Source organism: Labeo rohita, chromosome 20 (genome assembly GCF_022985175.1).
Source record: "Labeo rohita strain BAU-BD-2019 chromosome 20, IGBB_LRoh.1.0, whole genome shotgun sequence".
Classification (NCBI taxonomy): domain Eukaryota; kingdom Metazoa; phylum Chordata; class Actinopteri; order Cypriniformes; family Cyprinidae; genus Labeo; species Labeo rohita.
In genome coordinates this window covers 29381220-29397904 of record NC_066888.1, presented here as the reverse complement: position 1 = coordinate 29397904, position 16685 = coordinate 29381220, and the positions used below count along the sequence as shown (strand labels likewise).

At 32.6% G+C, this 16685-nt stretch overlaps 1 protein-coding gene across 1 annotated transcript in view; it reads right to left on the bottom strand.

Annotated features, from left to right (window-relative positions):
* The window catches only part of wdr26b (WD repeat domain 26b), a 22089-nt gene extending 5527 nt beyond the window's left edge, over nt 1–16562 (bottom strand). Inside the window, exons 1-13 of the mRNA XM_051138588.1 lie at nt 16056–16562; nt 14715–14814; nt 11970–12026; nt 8352–8488; nt 8000–8097; nt 6144–6300; nt 5925–6063; nt 5604–5744; nt 3460–3579; nt 3227–3372; nt 3061–3139; nt 1703–1832; nt 1427–1621 (exon numbers count right to left, since the gene is read on the bottom strand). Of these exons, the coding sequence (XP_050994545.1) occupies nt 1427–1621; nt 1703–1832; nt 3061–3139; nt 3227–3372; nt 3460–3579; nt 5604–5744; nt 5925–6063; nt 6144–6300; nt 8000–8097; nt 8352–8488; nt 11970–12026; nt 14715–14814; nt 16056–16261 (1705 nt within the window). The 5' untranslated portion in view covers nt 16262–16562. The remainder of the gene's footprint in view (nt 1–1426; nt 1622–1702; nt 1833–3060; nt 3140–3226; nt 3373–3459; nt 3580–5603; nt 5745–5924; nt 6064–6143; nt 6301–7999; nt 8098–8351; nt 8489–11969; nt 12027–14714; nt 14815–16055) is intronic.
* Between the last annotated feature and the right edge of the window lie 123 nt (nt 16563–16685).

Below are 16685 nucleotides of genomic sequence, written 5' to 3'. Positions count from 1 at the left end.
AAAAGAAGGGCCAACACTGCAAATACTGACTCTTTGCATAAATGTCATGTAATTGTCGATAAAAGCCTTTGAAACGTATGAACTGCTTGTAATTATATTTCAGTACATGACAGAAACAACTGAAACAAAGATCTAAAATATATATATGATAATAATAATAATAATAATAATTATTATTATTATTTCATATATATATATATATATATATATATATATATATATATATATATATATATATATATATATATATATATATATATATACATACATACATACATATACATATATATATATACATATACATATATATATATATATATATATATATATATATGTATATATGATTTTCTCCAGAGTGCTGTATTAACAAAGCAAAGGTCTATCATTCTGTTAAATTATGACTAAACAGAGTAACTATTTATTGGTACAAAAACTTTAGTCACATCAATACAGTGAAGAACCCATTTGACAACAATTGGGCTTTTGTAAATCTAATTCTCTAGAAATATTCCAATATTGCTAAGTGACAAAACAGTCTCTGCTTCTTATCCAGAAAAGCTAGCTTATGCATTCATGAGACAATTATTTGTAATGTACTACTGGCTGAATGTCCAACTGCCTCAAATAAGATTAAACTGTAACAAAGTAGTTAAATAGTTTCTCAAAAAGCCAGCATAAAAAACAACCCATTTTTCTTCTGTAACAATGCATTTCAACATGAAACAGGACATTCAATTAGAGAGACAAAAAAAAAAAAAAAAAAAAAAAAACGTGAAGTGGGATTTTCTTTTTAATGCAATGTCATTGCAAGGCTGTAATAAAATAACTCAAAGTAACTCAATATTTTTCAAAAACATTTTAAAAATGGGAAATTGAAAATAAACCCCAGAAGTTCTAACTTATTTATTTATAAAATATACTGGATTATGAAGAGTTTTTAATACAGCAGGTAGTTAAAAGTCAATTTAATTTAATAACTTTTTTTTTATTATTTAAAAAAAAGACAATATTTTATATTTAAATATCTAACAAATATCTATATATCTAAAAAATCTAAAAAAAAAAAAAAAAAAAAAAAAATCTGAAAAATTCTAATTAACAACATTATATATTATACAATTATAATTTTATAACTGTCTAGATGGCATGTAGTTGGAAGTCAGGACAAATCTAAAAAATGTAATATTTTCATTTTTAAAAATAACAATATTTTTTAATGCATTTTAATGCATAATACACTAACAATGAGACCAGCAATGTGTACTAAGTCGTACTTTAAGAACATTATTGAAACTCAATGACTGAGAAATTCAATAACGAACACAGCTTTGTTTATAGGTGTCTGTATTATCAAGTATGATCAATGAATCTGAAGAATGGAAGCTCTAACTCCAGGTATTTCTGTGATTGGATAATATGTCTGTACCATTGAGGCCATCCAGCTCTTGTGCGTCCAGGAAGGGTGCGGGTCCCCAGATACGGACTGTGCCGTCGTCAGATGCACTGGCCATAAGACTGGGAATGCACGGGTTCCAGCTGACACAGTTGACTGTGCGCGTGTGTCCCGTCAACTCCACGATCGGCAGCTCGCTGCGCTTGTGCCAAATATATACCTTATGATCTGAGAGACACAGCAACATTGAGTGGGGTTCAACTGATACACACCAGAAAAAAACACAACTAAAGGAATGAATGAAAGTACCTTCACTGCCGCTAGCGATGAAATCCTCGTTGTGTCCACCGAAGCAGGAGTGAATGGTGTAGAAACCCTGTGTCACACCCTGATACTTCCTGACCAAAACACGGTCCTGTAGGTCCCAGAGATGAACGCCCTGCAACAAACAAACATGAGATCTGGTTAGGACAACAAAGATCTCAAAAATAATTTGAAAATTAATTGTAATCATGTGAAATATTATTTTAGGAATTACTAATAATATTCATTAATTATTATTTAATTATAAAACATTTAACATATGAACATATAAAACATATTTTAGTAAATGGTCAATAATATAAGGGTAACACTGCTGCAATAAAATAACACTATTCTCAAAAAGAATTGCAAACAATATGAATTAGAAAAATCTAAAATATTTTAATAATCATTTTTTACTATTTTTAATTTTTGTACATATATAAAAAAACAATATTCATGAAAATAATTCAGTCTGAAAAAATAAATGAATCTGAAATGTAACTTTAATAATTAGAAATAATTTAACATTATTAGATGATATAAGAAAAAAATCACAATTTAATTGAACAATGCTGGAATAAAATAATATTCTAAAAAATTGAAAACAAAAACAATAAAAAAAATGTAAAATATAAATTACTAATTAACAATTATATACTTAAATATTTTTTTAATTTTATTTATTTATTTTTTTAAATATATATTTAAATGAATACTCAAAAATAATTTGAAAATGAATTTTAAATGTGTGAAAAATAATATTTAGTTATTATTATTTTATTATAAAACATCACACAATTTAATAAAACAATTGCAAATAATAAAGGGGTAACAAAACATCAATAAAAAACACTATTTTCAAAAATAACTGCAAAGAAAATGAATGAATTTTAAAAATCTGAAATATTTCAATAAGCGGCAATCAGTTTTATATACATACAAAAAAAATTCTTAAAAATAAATGCATTTGAAAAAAATTGAAATTAACTGAAATTAACAGATATTTAAAAAAAAGTCATAATTTTCACTATTTTTATCTTAACTATATATATCTATACACATATACACACACACACACACACAAAAATCACAATTTAACTGAATAATGCTGCAATAAAATACTCTCAAAAATAACTGAAAAAAGAAAGATAGAAAATATATAATAAGATAATATAACTACAACAGAAATCATGCAAAAAGTAGTATGAAAAAAATGAATTTGAAAAAATACTAATATTGAAAATATTGAAAATAAAAATATTAAAAGCTTTTGATTATGATTTAAAAAAAAAAAATTAAAACATGAATTCAAAAAAGAAAGTAAAGATTTTGAATATTGTAATAATGTAACGTGCGCTTACCTGAGTTGCTACATTTAACAAAGCTAATCTTCCACTCTTAGAAACAGTGAAAGACATTATAGGATGATCCTCCTGAACTCTAGAGTATGAAAAGAGAGAAATTAAAGGTCAAACACAGTTTTCAAAATGTAGAAGTGTCTGATGATCGAGTCGAACAGCTGCTCACATGTTTCTGTCTGTTAGGTCCTCAAAACTGTATCCACGGATCCTCTGGTGCGTATCAGAGGCGAGAACAGTCCGGCCGTCGGCCATACACCACAGGCACTGGACACGAACACCTTCCCACGACTCCAACAGGTTTCCGTCAAGATCCTGTCCGATCACAACCAATAAATCATTATTAAAAAGAAGCCGGCAAATCCCGACAAACAAAGCTCTTGAAGTCCGTTGTGAACTTACACACTGGTAAAACTGCCCTCTCTGTCCTCCTGTAACAAAGCGCTTGCCGTCAGGGTTCCAGGCGACACTGGTCAGGCTGTCCTCATGAGACTGACTCATCTTTGTCCGCAGTTCTCCTGTCTGACCACCAGGTGGAAGAAGAGAGTCAGAAGTCAGAGCTGAGCTAAAGATGAAGTCTAAAACACTTCAGTGGAAAATCATGATTAGCGGTCAACCAATACGATTTTTTTTTTTTAATGGCCAATGCTGATTTCTTAGAGAGCAGGGAGAGCAGGGCCAAAATGAAACTGATATTTATTAGTCTATTAAACTTAAAGATAATAACACAACAAATGTAATACATTCAACATATTTATTTCAAAATAATAAAGTATTTAAATAATTAATAACTTGAATATAATAAATAACTTGAATTTGGGAAAAAAGAATTAGAAATTGTTTTATTAAATAATAATGATTAATATATTTTTTTTTTTTATCAATTATTTTAAATCAATATTATTTCATTATTTGGAAAAAAATTAAAGATAGTAAATATAAGTATAATGCTGCTGTAATAAATTTACAATATATTCAAAAATAATTTAATTTCATTAATTAAAAAATTTAAATTCATTAATTTTGACAAAACTTAAAAAAAAAAACTAAAAATACTATATTAAAAATACTGAAAATATGCATAAAATAAGAATATTCTTGTAAATAATTGAAAGGAAAAAATTTTTTTAAAACTGAAATTTAGTTTGAATAATCAGCAATCATTTTTAACTATTATTATTATTGAATTATATAAGAGAAATGGAATTTAATTGAATAATGCTGCAATAATATATTCTCAAAAATAACTAAAAACAAAAGAATTTAAAAAATCTAAATATAATTTTAATAGCTAGCCATATTTAACAATTATTATTACATTATATTATATGATTAATTATATTATATTATATTTATTATATTATAACTATTAAAATGAATTAAAACTAATTTAATGAATTATTTTAATAAATATTTAATTATTTGTAAAAAATTAAAGATAGCAAATATAAGGATAACTGCTGCAATAAATTTACAATATATTCAAAAATAATTTTTAAATTAAATAATTTAGAAAAAACTACATATATAAAATAAGAATGTTTGTATAATTAAAAAGAAAATAAATTAATTTTTAAAAACTGAAATGTAATTTGAATAATTAGCAATCATTTGAACAAATTATTAAGTTATATAAGAGAAATTACAATTTAATTGAATAATGCTGGAATAAAATATTCTCAAAATAAAAAAACCTTAAATATAACTTTAATAATTAGCCATATTTAACAATTATTATTATATTATATAACTATTTAATATATAACTATTTAATACATATTTAATTATAATTATTTGTGAAAAATCACTAGTTAATTTAAAGACAGCATATATAAAAATAACACAGCTACAATAATTTACAATATTTTAAAAAATAATTAGGAAATGAATTAATTAAAAAAAAACATAACTTAAATCATTATTATTATTTTTTTTTTTATTCTTAATTTTAGTTATTTTAATAAATATTTTAATAATTATTACTAAATAAATAACTATTCTTTCATGGCTGAAAAACTGAAAAAAGTAAACATACTTGAGATTTTGGATAGTAATAATGACATGCATGTTCAGTATTTTCTGTCACTTTCAACAAAAGCTTCTTGCAACAAACTGAAGAGCAAAGATAGTGTTTCACACCTATTAGATGCTTTGTCTATGTATTTTATCATTACCACATAGCCACAGAGAAGACGAAAAAAGTCAAGTCTTGAGCCGCAAATGTGGCTCAACTAGTAGTTTTAAACTTCCTATTATGCTTTACACTGATTCTGCATCAGTAAGCAATACACAAAGAAACTAAATAATAGTCCACATCCACCATTACAATTTATAATACAATTAAATACCAATTTGCTTCTGCCATGAGTCTTTAAATGACAGATAATCTTGGGTTTCCAGCTAGATTTCAGCTAGTTTTCAGATAATTTTATATGCGCTCATCATCTCTGACTTGAATGCATCTTTAGATTAGAAAAATCTCAAGCTAAAATCCAGAAAATGCATATTATGACAAAAACATACAAAAATATGTGCACTGTGTTTACCTGAACGTTCCATAGCCAGAGCTCAGAGCAGTCGTCAGGACCGCAGGCGATCAGGTAAACATCATCAGGACTCCAAGCAAGATACGACACGCCGTACGCATGACCCTCTAGAGTCCGTACGAGTTTTAACTGATGCGAATCCTGCGTGTGAGACAGCACATTTATATCAGACATTAAACAGAGTTATTCAGAATTTTCAATTGTCCAAAGTGTCAAAGTTCATTCAAAAAAGTGTTACTGTCACTTTAAGAATCCCAACTTTTGAGATGCTCAAACAAACAGAGCAATGTTTTGTTGCATGTGACAGATGTCCTCACTCACCGGCTCCACCTGCCAGATAATCACAGTCGTGTCTTTCGAGCCGGTGGCAAGTTTAGTGCCGTCGTTGGAGAACTTGCAGAACCAGACTTCATTGCAGTGCTCTGTGAGGATCTGCTGCGTGTAACAAGGAAACTGTTTCCTGCAAACACAAGCGCAGATGCTGCATGTGAAATCTCTGAGGACGGAGGAGCATGCTAGAATGAGATAAACGCAGCAAACCTGCTGCAGACGTGATCCAGCAGTAAGGACACGGAGTCCAGACTGGAGTCCAGTTTGGTGTTGTGATAAAGGCAGCGATCTCTCTGCATCTCCACGGCCTGTCTGAGCAGCGTCTGCAGCCGCCGAGGGGGCAACATTACAGAGGGGGGCAGGTACGCTAAAGTACAAACACAAACACACAATTATAAGAATAGATATATGATTTTAAATAATAGAAAACTGGGTAAAGAACAATGAAAGACTGTGTCTATAAATTCAGCATTCAAAAAAAAAAAAAAAAAAAAAAAAAAAAAAAAAGTAAAATGTTTTCTTTTAGGTGTCTTAAATCATGTATTGTAAGATTTTTCATGTAAGATTTCATTTTTTTTTTTTAAATAAAAATATAATAAATAATATACGGGCTAAATCTGACAAAATCTCCTTAAAAAGTACAAACAATTATAAAAAAAAAAAGAGAAGTAAACCATTCTAAAAATACGAGAAGTTCTTTTTAGGCGTGTTAAATCTTATTTACACTAGCAGTCAAAAGTTTCTGAACAGTAAGATTTTTTATGTTTTTTAAAGAAGTCTCTTCTGCTCACCAAGCCTTATTTATTTGACAGCAAAAGAGTAAAATTTGGAAATATTTTTACTATTTAAAATAACTGCTTTCGATTTGAATATATTTAAAAATGTAATTTATTTCTGTGATTAGAGCTAAATTTTAAGAAATCATGCTAAAATGCTGATTTGCTGTTGAAGAAACATTTTTTATTATTATTATTATTATTATCATCATCAATATTTAAACCAGTTGAGTACATTTTTTTTTTTTTTTCAGGATTCTTAGAAATGAATACTTTTATTTAGCAAGGATGATTTAAACTGATCAGAAGTGATAATCAAGACATTTATAATGTTACAAAAGATTTCTATTTCGGATAAATACTGTTCTTCTGAACTTTTTATTCATCAAAGAAACCTGAAAAAAAAATTCTACTCAACTGTTTTCAACATAATAATAATAATAATAATAATAAAAAATGTTTTTTTGAGCAGCAAGTCAGAATATTAGAATGATTTCGGACAGATCATGTGACTGGAGTAATGATGCTAAAAATTCAGCTTTGAAATCACAGGAATAAACTACATTTAAGATTTTATTCAAACAGAAAATAGTTCTTTTAAAATTGTAAAAATATTTCAAAATATTACTGTTTTGCTATACTTTGGATCAGATAAATGCAGGCTTGATGAGCAGAAGAGACTTCTTAAAAAAAAAAAAAAAAAACATTAAAACTTCTGACTTGTAGCGTACGTTGTATAATATTTATTATATTACAAACAGAAGCACTATAAAAATGTAATATTAAAATAATAAATTACACAAATGTAATACATAAATAAAATTACTACATAAATGATAAATAATTAATAATATTTGAATTTTTTACTAAGTTAGCAATATTTGTTTACACTTTATTTTAATGTGTAGTTGCATGTACTTACTATAGTAATAACCATAAATTATGCATAACTACAAGCAACAAACTCTAAACCAAACCCTATAGTAAGTACATGTATTTAATTAATATTACTCAGTACTTTTTTTTTGTCTAATTATACTGTAAGAAAGTCACCTCAAAATAAAGTGTAATCACTAATCTATATGCTAGAAAAGGCAGAAAGAATAGAACTGGAAGAAAAATTAAATACTGGCTAATAAGGACAGTGGAAAAACAAAATAAAACAGCATATTGGCTAATAACCAAAACTGGGGTGATATATTATACATCTCTAATAAAATCAATAGGAGCCTACTACGGTATGTCCTCACTTATATAGGTCTAAATAAATGCATGTTTGTGTGCACTCACTCTGGAGTTTGTCCAGTAATCTACATCGTGATCCAGCGCCTTTTCCCTCCCATTCAGCCTTTGCTTTCAGATCCTCAGGGTGACTGCACATCAGATACCTTCAAACACACAGCCAATCCGAGTGAGTCACTGACAGCAAGCACAGCCAATCAAAGGGAGCCATCAACAGCCATTACAGCCAATCAGAGAGTGATTCTTACATTCATTAGAGCACAGTAGCAGGAAATTGGAAACAGAAATGGCAATTAAAATCTATACAGCAAAATGACATTTTTAGCAATAACATATTAACCCTTCAAGACAAAGAAGTTGGCTATAATTATCAATAACGTCTATGCAATGCGTTTAGTACCCGCTGAGCACGTGGATTCGATCTGTGTTGTATTTGAGCGGAGTCAACTCTCCTCTCAACACCTGCAGAGCTTCCAGAACTTTTCCGTCCTCCAAATACTCCAGATACTTCTGCTGTAACAACAGAAACTTCATCCGCTAGAACCAAAGAGAGAAAGAAAACAGATTCACTTTTAGTAGCACATCAGTGACTCAATCATTTATCAAATATATGGCTGAAGAGTCCATTTACATTCACATGACAGTCAGAACTAAAATGAAAACATAACTAAAGACACAATTACAACTAAAATAGCATAACACTGAATCTGAGCCCACGGTTGACAGGTTTTCACAACAAAACCCACCCAACTGCTATTTAAAACTAGCCTGAATCTAGCCCAATAGCATTTAGGGGGAGTCCCCTGGTAAAAATTGTGTTTTGGGGTGTAAAATATATATTTCCTGGTGGGTTTCCCCTAGTAAAATTTGCATTCCAGGGGTTAAATTTCACAGTATTTGAGTTGCATCAAACCACAGATATTAAAGGAGAAGTCCATTTACAGAACAAAAATGTACAGATAATGTACTCTCACCTTGTCATCCAAGATGTTCTTTCTTTCTTCAGTTGTAAAGAAATTATGTTTTTTGAGGAAAACATTTCAGCATTTTTCTCCACATAATGTACTGATATGGTGCCCTGAGTTTGACTTCCAAAACGCATATTAAATGCAGCTTTAAACGATCCCAGCCGAGGAAGAAGGGTCTTATCTAGCAAAAGAATTAGTTATTTTCATAAAAATAATACAATTTATATACTTTTTAATATCAAACACTCGTCTTGTCTTACTCTGCCTGAACTGTTTTTCCCGGTCCATGACAGTTAGGGTACGTCGAAAAAAAAACCCTCCCATCTCATGTTCTCCCTCAACTTCAAAATCATCCTATATTGCCGTTTTACCTTTTTTTGTTAAGGGTGTTTGATCTTCTTTGAATGTTCACTTTGCAAAGACTGGGTCGGTACTTCTGCAGTGATGTAGGACGATTTTGAAATGATTTCTGAAGTCGATGATTTTTGACGATTGGAGTTTTTTGACATACCCTAACTGTCTTGAACCATAATACACAAATTCAGGGAGAGCAAGACAAGACGAGCATTTGAGATTAAAAAGTATTTCAATTGTATTTTTTTTATATGAAAATAACCAATCGCTTTGCTAAATAAGATCCTTATTTCTTGGCTAGGATCGTTTACAACTGCATTTGGGATCGTTTGAAGCCGCATTTTGGAAGCGCAAACTCGGGGCACCATATCAGTCCATTATATGGAGAAAAATCCTGACATGTTTATCTCAAAAAACATAATTTCTTTACAGCTGAAGAAAGACAGACATGAACATCTTGGATGACAAGGGGGTGAGCACATCATCTGTAATTTTTGTTCTGGAAGTGGACTTCTCCTTTAAAAAAACAACCCGCAGCAACAGTGTTAAAGTAACCCAATTCTGCAGGAAAACCATATGCTTGCCAACATCATCTGAGCCCGTTTTTAAGGACACAGACAGTGTGAAAGCAAAGACTACTGGGTTCTTTTTAAATTGTTTTACTGAAACTGGCCAGGTTGTGTTTTTTTTTTTGGAAGAAGAAACACTCTAGTCTTCACTCTCAGAACGACAAACAGTAAACTGTGCAGAAAAGACACCAAAAACAAAAGCTATAACCAGTTAAGCACAAGTTATAACTTTGCCTAGTTTTGACCTTAAAGGTATAAAGTTCACTTCCAGAACACAAATTTACAATAATGTACTCACCCCGTTGTCATCCAAGATTTTCATGCCTTTCCTTCTTCAGTCGTAAAGAAATTATGTTTTCTGAGGAAAACATTTCAGGAATTATCTCCATATGGTGGACTTAAATGGTGCTGGCGAGTTTGAACATCCAAAATGCAGTTTAAATGCAGCTTCAAAGGGCTCTATCCCAGCCAGGGAATAACAGTCTTATCTAACGAAACGGTCATTTAAAAAAAAAATTGACATACTTTGTTAACCTCAAATGCTCATCTTGTCTAGCTCTGCCATGTGCATGCGTGCCTTGTGTAATCTGGGTCAAGACAGTCAGGGTATGTCGAAGAATTAATTTTCTCCTACATCATCCTACAATGCTGTTGTTTGCCCTTTTTTTTGTACACTGAACACTCAGTATTTCTGCAGTGATGTAGGGCAATTTTAAAATGAGATGGGAGTTTTTCACCATTCTCTAACTGTATTGACCCAGAATCCACAGAGGACACATGCGCATCGCAGAGCTAGACAAGATGAGCATTTGAGGTTAAAACGTATATACATTTTTGTGTTTGTTTTTGAAACAGATCGTTTCACTAGATAAGACCCTTATTCCTCGGCTGGGATCGTTTAGAGCCCTTTGAAGCTGCAATTAATCTGCATTTAGGATGTTCAAACTTGTGGGCACCATTGAAGCCCACTATATGGAGATAATTCCTGAACTGTTTTCCCCAAAGAACAAATTCTTTACGACTGAAGAAAAAAGGCATGAACATCTTGATGACAACGGGGTGGCATTATCTGTAAAATTTTGTTCTGGAAGTGAACTACTCCTTTAAAAGACACCAACTTAAAACATAGAACTAAGTATTTTTTTCCGTTGCACCACTGAAATGCATAAATTAAATATTTATGGAAGAATAATTGTTGAAATAACAGCAGATTGTGAATTGCATCTATAAGCTCATTTTTTACTTGACAACCTGATAAGTTCTTTAGACATTTATGATGTTAACCTTTACACTCATTTACATTTTAAATTGACAGAATATTATGTGAATGAATGGCTCTTCAAAATAACCCAATCTAAACAGCATGTGCATGTCAAATAAAATCAATTCTCTTGTGTTTGTTGCATCAGTATTTATTTATTGACATTATTTTCAAATACAGGTTCATATTTAAATACTTAATTATGTTATTTCATTATAAAGTATCAAACTTATTTTTACAGCAAATTATGTGAGGCAATCAAATTCTGCTCACTAATTTGAAGGCTGCTATTGGATAATTAGGGGTAATTGTCATAATGCGATTACACATTACTTTACAAAGAGCTTACAACCCATTAGCTCAGCCAAAAATGAACATTTACCGAACCTTTTCACTGAAGGAAGCATTATTATGGACTCCATTTTGGCCAGAAGTGATGATTTACAGTTAAAACGTCTTAATGATTGATCTGTTTCTTAGAAACAGACAGCTTTCTACTTCACAAGATGTTAATCGATGGACTGGAGTGGTGTGGATTACTTGTGTACTATTGTGATGTTTTTATCAGCTGTTTGGACTCTCATTCTGACGGCACCCATTCACTGCAGAGGATCCACTGGTGAGTGATGTATTGCTAAATTTCTCCAAATCTTTTCCCATGAAGAAACCTTTTTAGCAAATTTTCTTTTTCGGGTGAATTAGATGTTACCAAGCTTCCGCCATGGACTTTACATTTGAATGTATGTAAGAACTTTTGAACGGCTGGTGCCAACCTATGCAGAATGATTTCTATAACACTTGTTCCAGATGAAGCTTCAGAAGCTTTCAGCATTAAGAGTGCATGCGGGTGAATCCAGCGGTCTTACCACAATAGCGTTGGGTGAATGCATCAATGCTTTCAGCTCGTTGAGGTCGTTTTCAGCCTGTGTCCCACAAAGAAACAAAAGCGTCAGTTCAGCATTTTCATCCAGCATTTTGGGGAAAAAAAATATCATCATCAACCTTATAGGGTTAAGCTTAGTGACAAAAATCATTTTCAAGTAAAACACAAAATTGATGAATTTAATATAACGGACCCCAAAAAGTATTGTATTAGATAGCAAAACACCAAAACTGTTGTTTATTTTAAAGGAAGTTTAAAAAGCAAATCACAGATATAAATTCTAAACCAATACATATATTGTTCAAAACAGTGAGGAGACTATGACTCAAAATTAATATTTATCAGCATTTTCTGCACAAAATCCCTTTTTAAGAAACAAGCAGCAATATATGTCTTTAAGTTTGCCTCTATAAATAGATGGAAAACTAGGAGCGAAATAAGTGGAAAAATAGTTCATGGGGCCAGAAGACAAGGAAAAGTAAACCCAAAACCCCATTAGAAATGACTGCTTCAGCAATCCAAACGGTTCCTCAAGCCAGATGCACGATCGACTAAATGTGCAAACAATTTCTAGAGTTTGTTTTATGCCACCATGAGCTCTGAAAAGCTTATCCGTAAAGGTTGAGCATGATTATTGTTTCTTCCTGACATCTTAGAAGAATTTTTTTCAATAATCTAAACTCTGCTAAATTCAGATGAGATGGTCAAATAAACCTGCTTCTTCCTGTATATAATACAACGTAACTGGATTGTTTTTATTTCCACTTTTTTAAAATGCACTGCAGTCAAAACTGCACGAGTACAGACTCTTCTTTCAGTTTAGTTATAAAGGGTACAGGAAAAGGAAAGACCTGCAATCATGTTCTGAAAAATCACACTTGTGGTTAGAGAATAACTGTTGCATGAAAGGATCAACACTTTTTAAAGATAAAGTCTTGGCAAAGCTTTAGCAGAGACAAGAACAAAACACTATGCATGCAAAACCGCAAGGAATTTTTTTAAAATGGCCTTTCACCCTTACCTCATATCTATACATATTTGCATGACCTTTGACCTACAGTTCACCCATTAGTCAGCCTGCTCATCGTTAGTAAACATGACAAAGCATTCACAGCTCATTTAGAACCATGATTTCCTGTTTTACTAAAACAGTATTGAAAATCAATGTTTCAAATATTTTGAATTAAAACAGTAAACTTGTTGTGCACCACTGTTTGCCAAAAATGAAAGGAATTTTTCAAATTTAATTTGATTTAATTTTAAAGGACAAATTTAACTGTTACTTTTTAAAGAGGTCTCTTCTGCTCACCAAGCCTGTACTTATTTGACCCAAAATACAGCAAAAGCAGTAATACTGTGAAATATTCTTTATATTTAAAGTAACTGTTTTCTATTTGAATATATTTTAAACTGTAATTTATTCCTGTGATCAAAACATTTTCAGCATCATTACTCAGTCTTCAGTGTCACATGATCCTTCAGAAATCATTCTAATATACTGCTTTGCTGTTTAAGAAACATTTATAATTATTATTATCATCATCATTATCAATATTTAAAACAGTTGAGTACATTTGTTTTCAGGATTCTTTGAATAAAAAGATCAGCATTTATCTGAAATAAAAAGCTTTTGTAACATTATACACTATACCATTCAAAAGCTTGGTCAGTAAATACTTTTATTTAGCAAGGATGCATTAAATTGATCAAAATTGATGATAAAGACATTTGTAATGTTACAAAAGATTTCTATTAAATAAATGCTGTTCTTCTGAACTTTTTATTCATCAAAGAAACCTGAAAAAAATTCTACTCAGCTCTTTTCAACAATGTTTTTTTTTGAGCAGCAAATCACAATATTAGAATGATTTCTGAAAGATCATGTGACTGCAGCAATGATGCTAAAAATTCAGCTTCGAAAGCACAGAAATAAACTACATTTTAAAATATATTTAAATAGAAAGCAGCTATTTTAAATAATAAAAATATTTTTAAATTTTACTGTTTTTGCTGTACTTTGGATAAAAAAAATGCAGGTAATTCTACAAACAGAAAAATTAAAATAGACAAATAATTATGAACAAATAAAACATCTGATATGGAATTATTAGTGTTAATATATAATAACTTATTAAATCAATGTTTTATGAATTCAATTGATTAGGCATCCTTTTTGATTATCAAATTTTAATTAACCCACTGAAACAGAATTTATGAAAAAAAGTACAATGGTAAACAGAGGATTTAGGGGGCTGGGGTGTGGGGGGTTTCATGGATTCATAGTGCCCTGTTTATTGTACTTCAATAATGCAAAAGTAGCCACTTCATCCACCAGGAATTGACTGGATTGGTGAAAAATGGTTGTTTGTTATTTCAGCTATATTCATGGTTAGATACAAGAGGAAAATAGAATGAATTAATAAATAATATCAACAACAAATAATAAGTTTATCTGTGATTAAAACTATATATAACTAAATTTGTCCTCACTTCATCAAACCTGTTAGTAAGCTCTTAAAATATTACTAGCTGACAATCAGCCACAAGACAAACATATTTGCTTTACTATACACTGATGCATCATGCAAATCAAAAGCAAGGAATTGTAAGGCTTGTAAATAGTGTCAACTTTGACCAAACCAGGATAAAAGTGATCGTCTCTCTAAATAGCTTAAGATATAAACCACCAAAATCAAGACATTATATATGACGTGTGGCATAAGCTCACCTTGTCCCATTCGCCTTCCATGACGTGGTTTCGGAACTTTGTGGCTGACGGATGCTCCAGTCTACAGCCAGATTCCTGCATCAACAAATCCACCGTCTGACTAAAAAAAAAAAAAAAAAAGAGACAGAGAGACCTCACACACATGAGCAATGCATTACAGTGCATTCAACACTTCTCATTTATCTGACATTTAACAAATACAATAAGTAAAGCTCAATCTATGTGCCATCTTTGAAGTACTGCTTCCATCCCATCTGACGTAAAAATCACAGTAAAGATGAACCTTTTTGTGTCCTAACATATGCATTGTCTGTTTCATATTGGCAATAACACATGCATGCATTGCTGTGTTATTAGAAATAGAAAATAACCACCGCTGAAGTGGCTCTGGAGGATTTTTTATGCAATTACAAGCAACACTCAGCCATGTCGCAGCTGAAATCAGCACTCTTATGTGTGTCATATTGCCTTCTTATGGCATGTAGCAGCCCTACATTTACAATTTCACATTTATGGACATATATCTTTAGACAGAAAAACACAGACGAGCTCAAACATGCTGATGGAAGTGATAGCAATGACTGGGACGCTACTGACAGGTGAAGGCTTCTAGAACAGTGTGAAAGTGTTTTGAATGCAGGGTCTGACAGAATGACGTCATGCTATGATTACAAAAGAGTGTGTGTGTGTGTGTGTGTGTGTGTGTGTGAGGGGGAGGGGATGGATGTTTTCAATTTTCTTGCTGTCTTCGGTTCATCTTGTAGTCTAGATCTGGGATGTGTGTGTTTAAGCAAGCTGAATTGTGATTATTCTGGATTCATGTTTTGGGGTTTGCATTTGAATAGCAGCTAATGGCTTTAGCAGATCTTCACTAAAATTAGATTCAAGCCTCTTTCTAATGTAAACCAGCTGCTACACTACACACACACACACACATTCCACAGCCGCCATTAAAAGGCACACACACAGAGAATGTCATAATGATTTGATAATACGTATATGCAATATATCAGCAAAGGGATGTTTGCATTTAACCTATCTGTAGTTTTGACACAGTTAAAGCTAAAAGACGTTTTCGGGGCCTGACAAATAGTTGACAGAGACGTACAGCTGTCATCTCTCTTTGTGTGAAACTGACTAATATCTAGGTTAAATGATAGATGTGCGTGTCTCATTTTGTCGGGGAATAAAGCATTGTTTTGTTTTGAATGTCACAAAACTCGATTTTTAAAAGATCGACGTCGGCTCGCTTCGTTGAGCACGTAACGGCTGCGAAATCTGCGATCTGTCAAACCAGAACCGACTCGGTCCGGTTGTGCTCCTCAGTACCGCAACACTTACTTCAGCCCTAACCCGTGCAGGTGCTGTCCGATCAGGCGAATCACGTCCTCCTCCGCCTGAGACAGACGCTTCTTCTTTTTCAGGGAACCCGAACCAGTCCCGGAGGCCCCCGAAGCCGAGCCTGCGTTGCTCTGGAGGCCGTTGGCATCTCCGTTCTGCGTGCTGGCTGGGTGGTTCTGCTCCTGTCCGGTCCCGTTCGACTGCATGTTGGTGCCGGTTCGGCTGAGGTGGGTCGCTGACGGAAGGCCCGCTGAAGCCCCGGGCTCTCCTACTCCCTCCGCCGCCGAGGCTCGGTGCTTCTTCCGCGGGGGCGGCGACGCTCCGCCGGTGTCCGAGTCGGAGGAGGAGGAAGCGGAGGCCAGAGTTTCCTCACCGAGAGCGGCCGTGGTTAGAAGCCGGTGAAGCCCGGGGGAGGGGAAAGAGGCGTCGGGCTCCCACGGTCCAGAGCGCGTTCCGTGCGAGGGTCGTTCGTGTTGTTGTTGTTTCTCTCCAAACAGCTGCAGATCTAATGGCGTCCAGACGCGCTGACGTCACCGGACATTCCCCTGCTGCCTCACTTCCGGGCGGCGCTCCGGCCAAAAGGGGGCGCACGCAGAAACTTACCACTGACTATTAATTCATCAATAATTA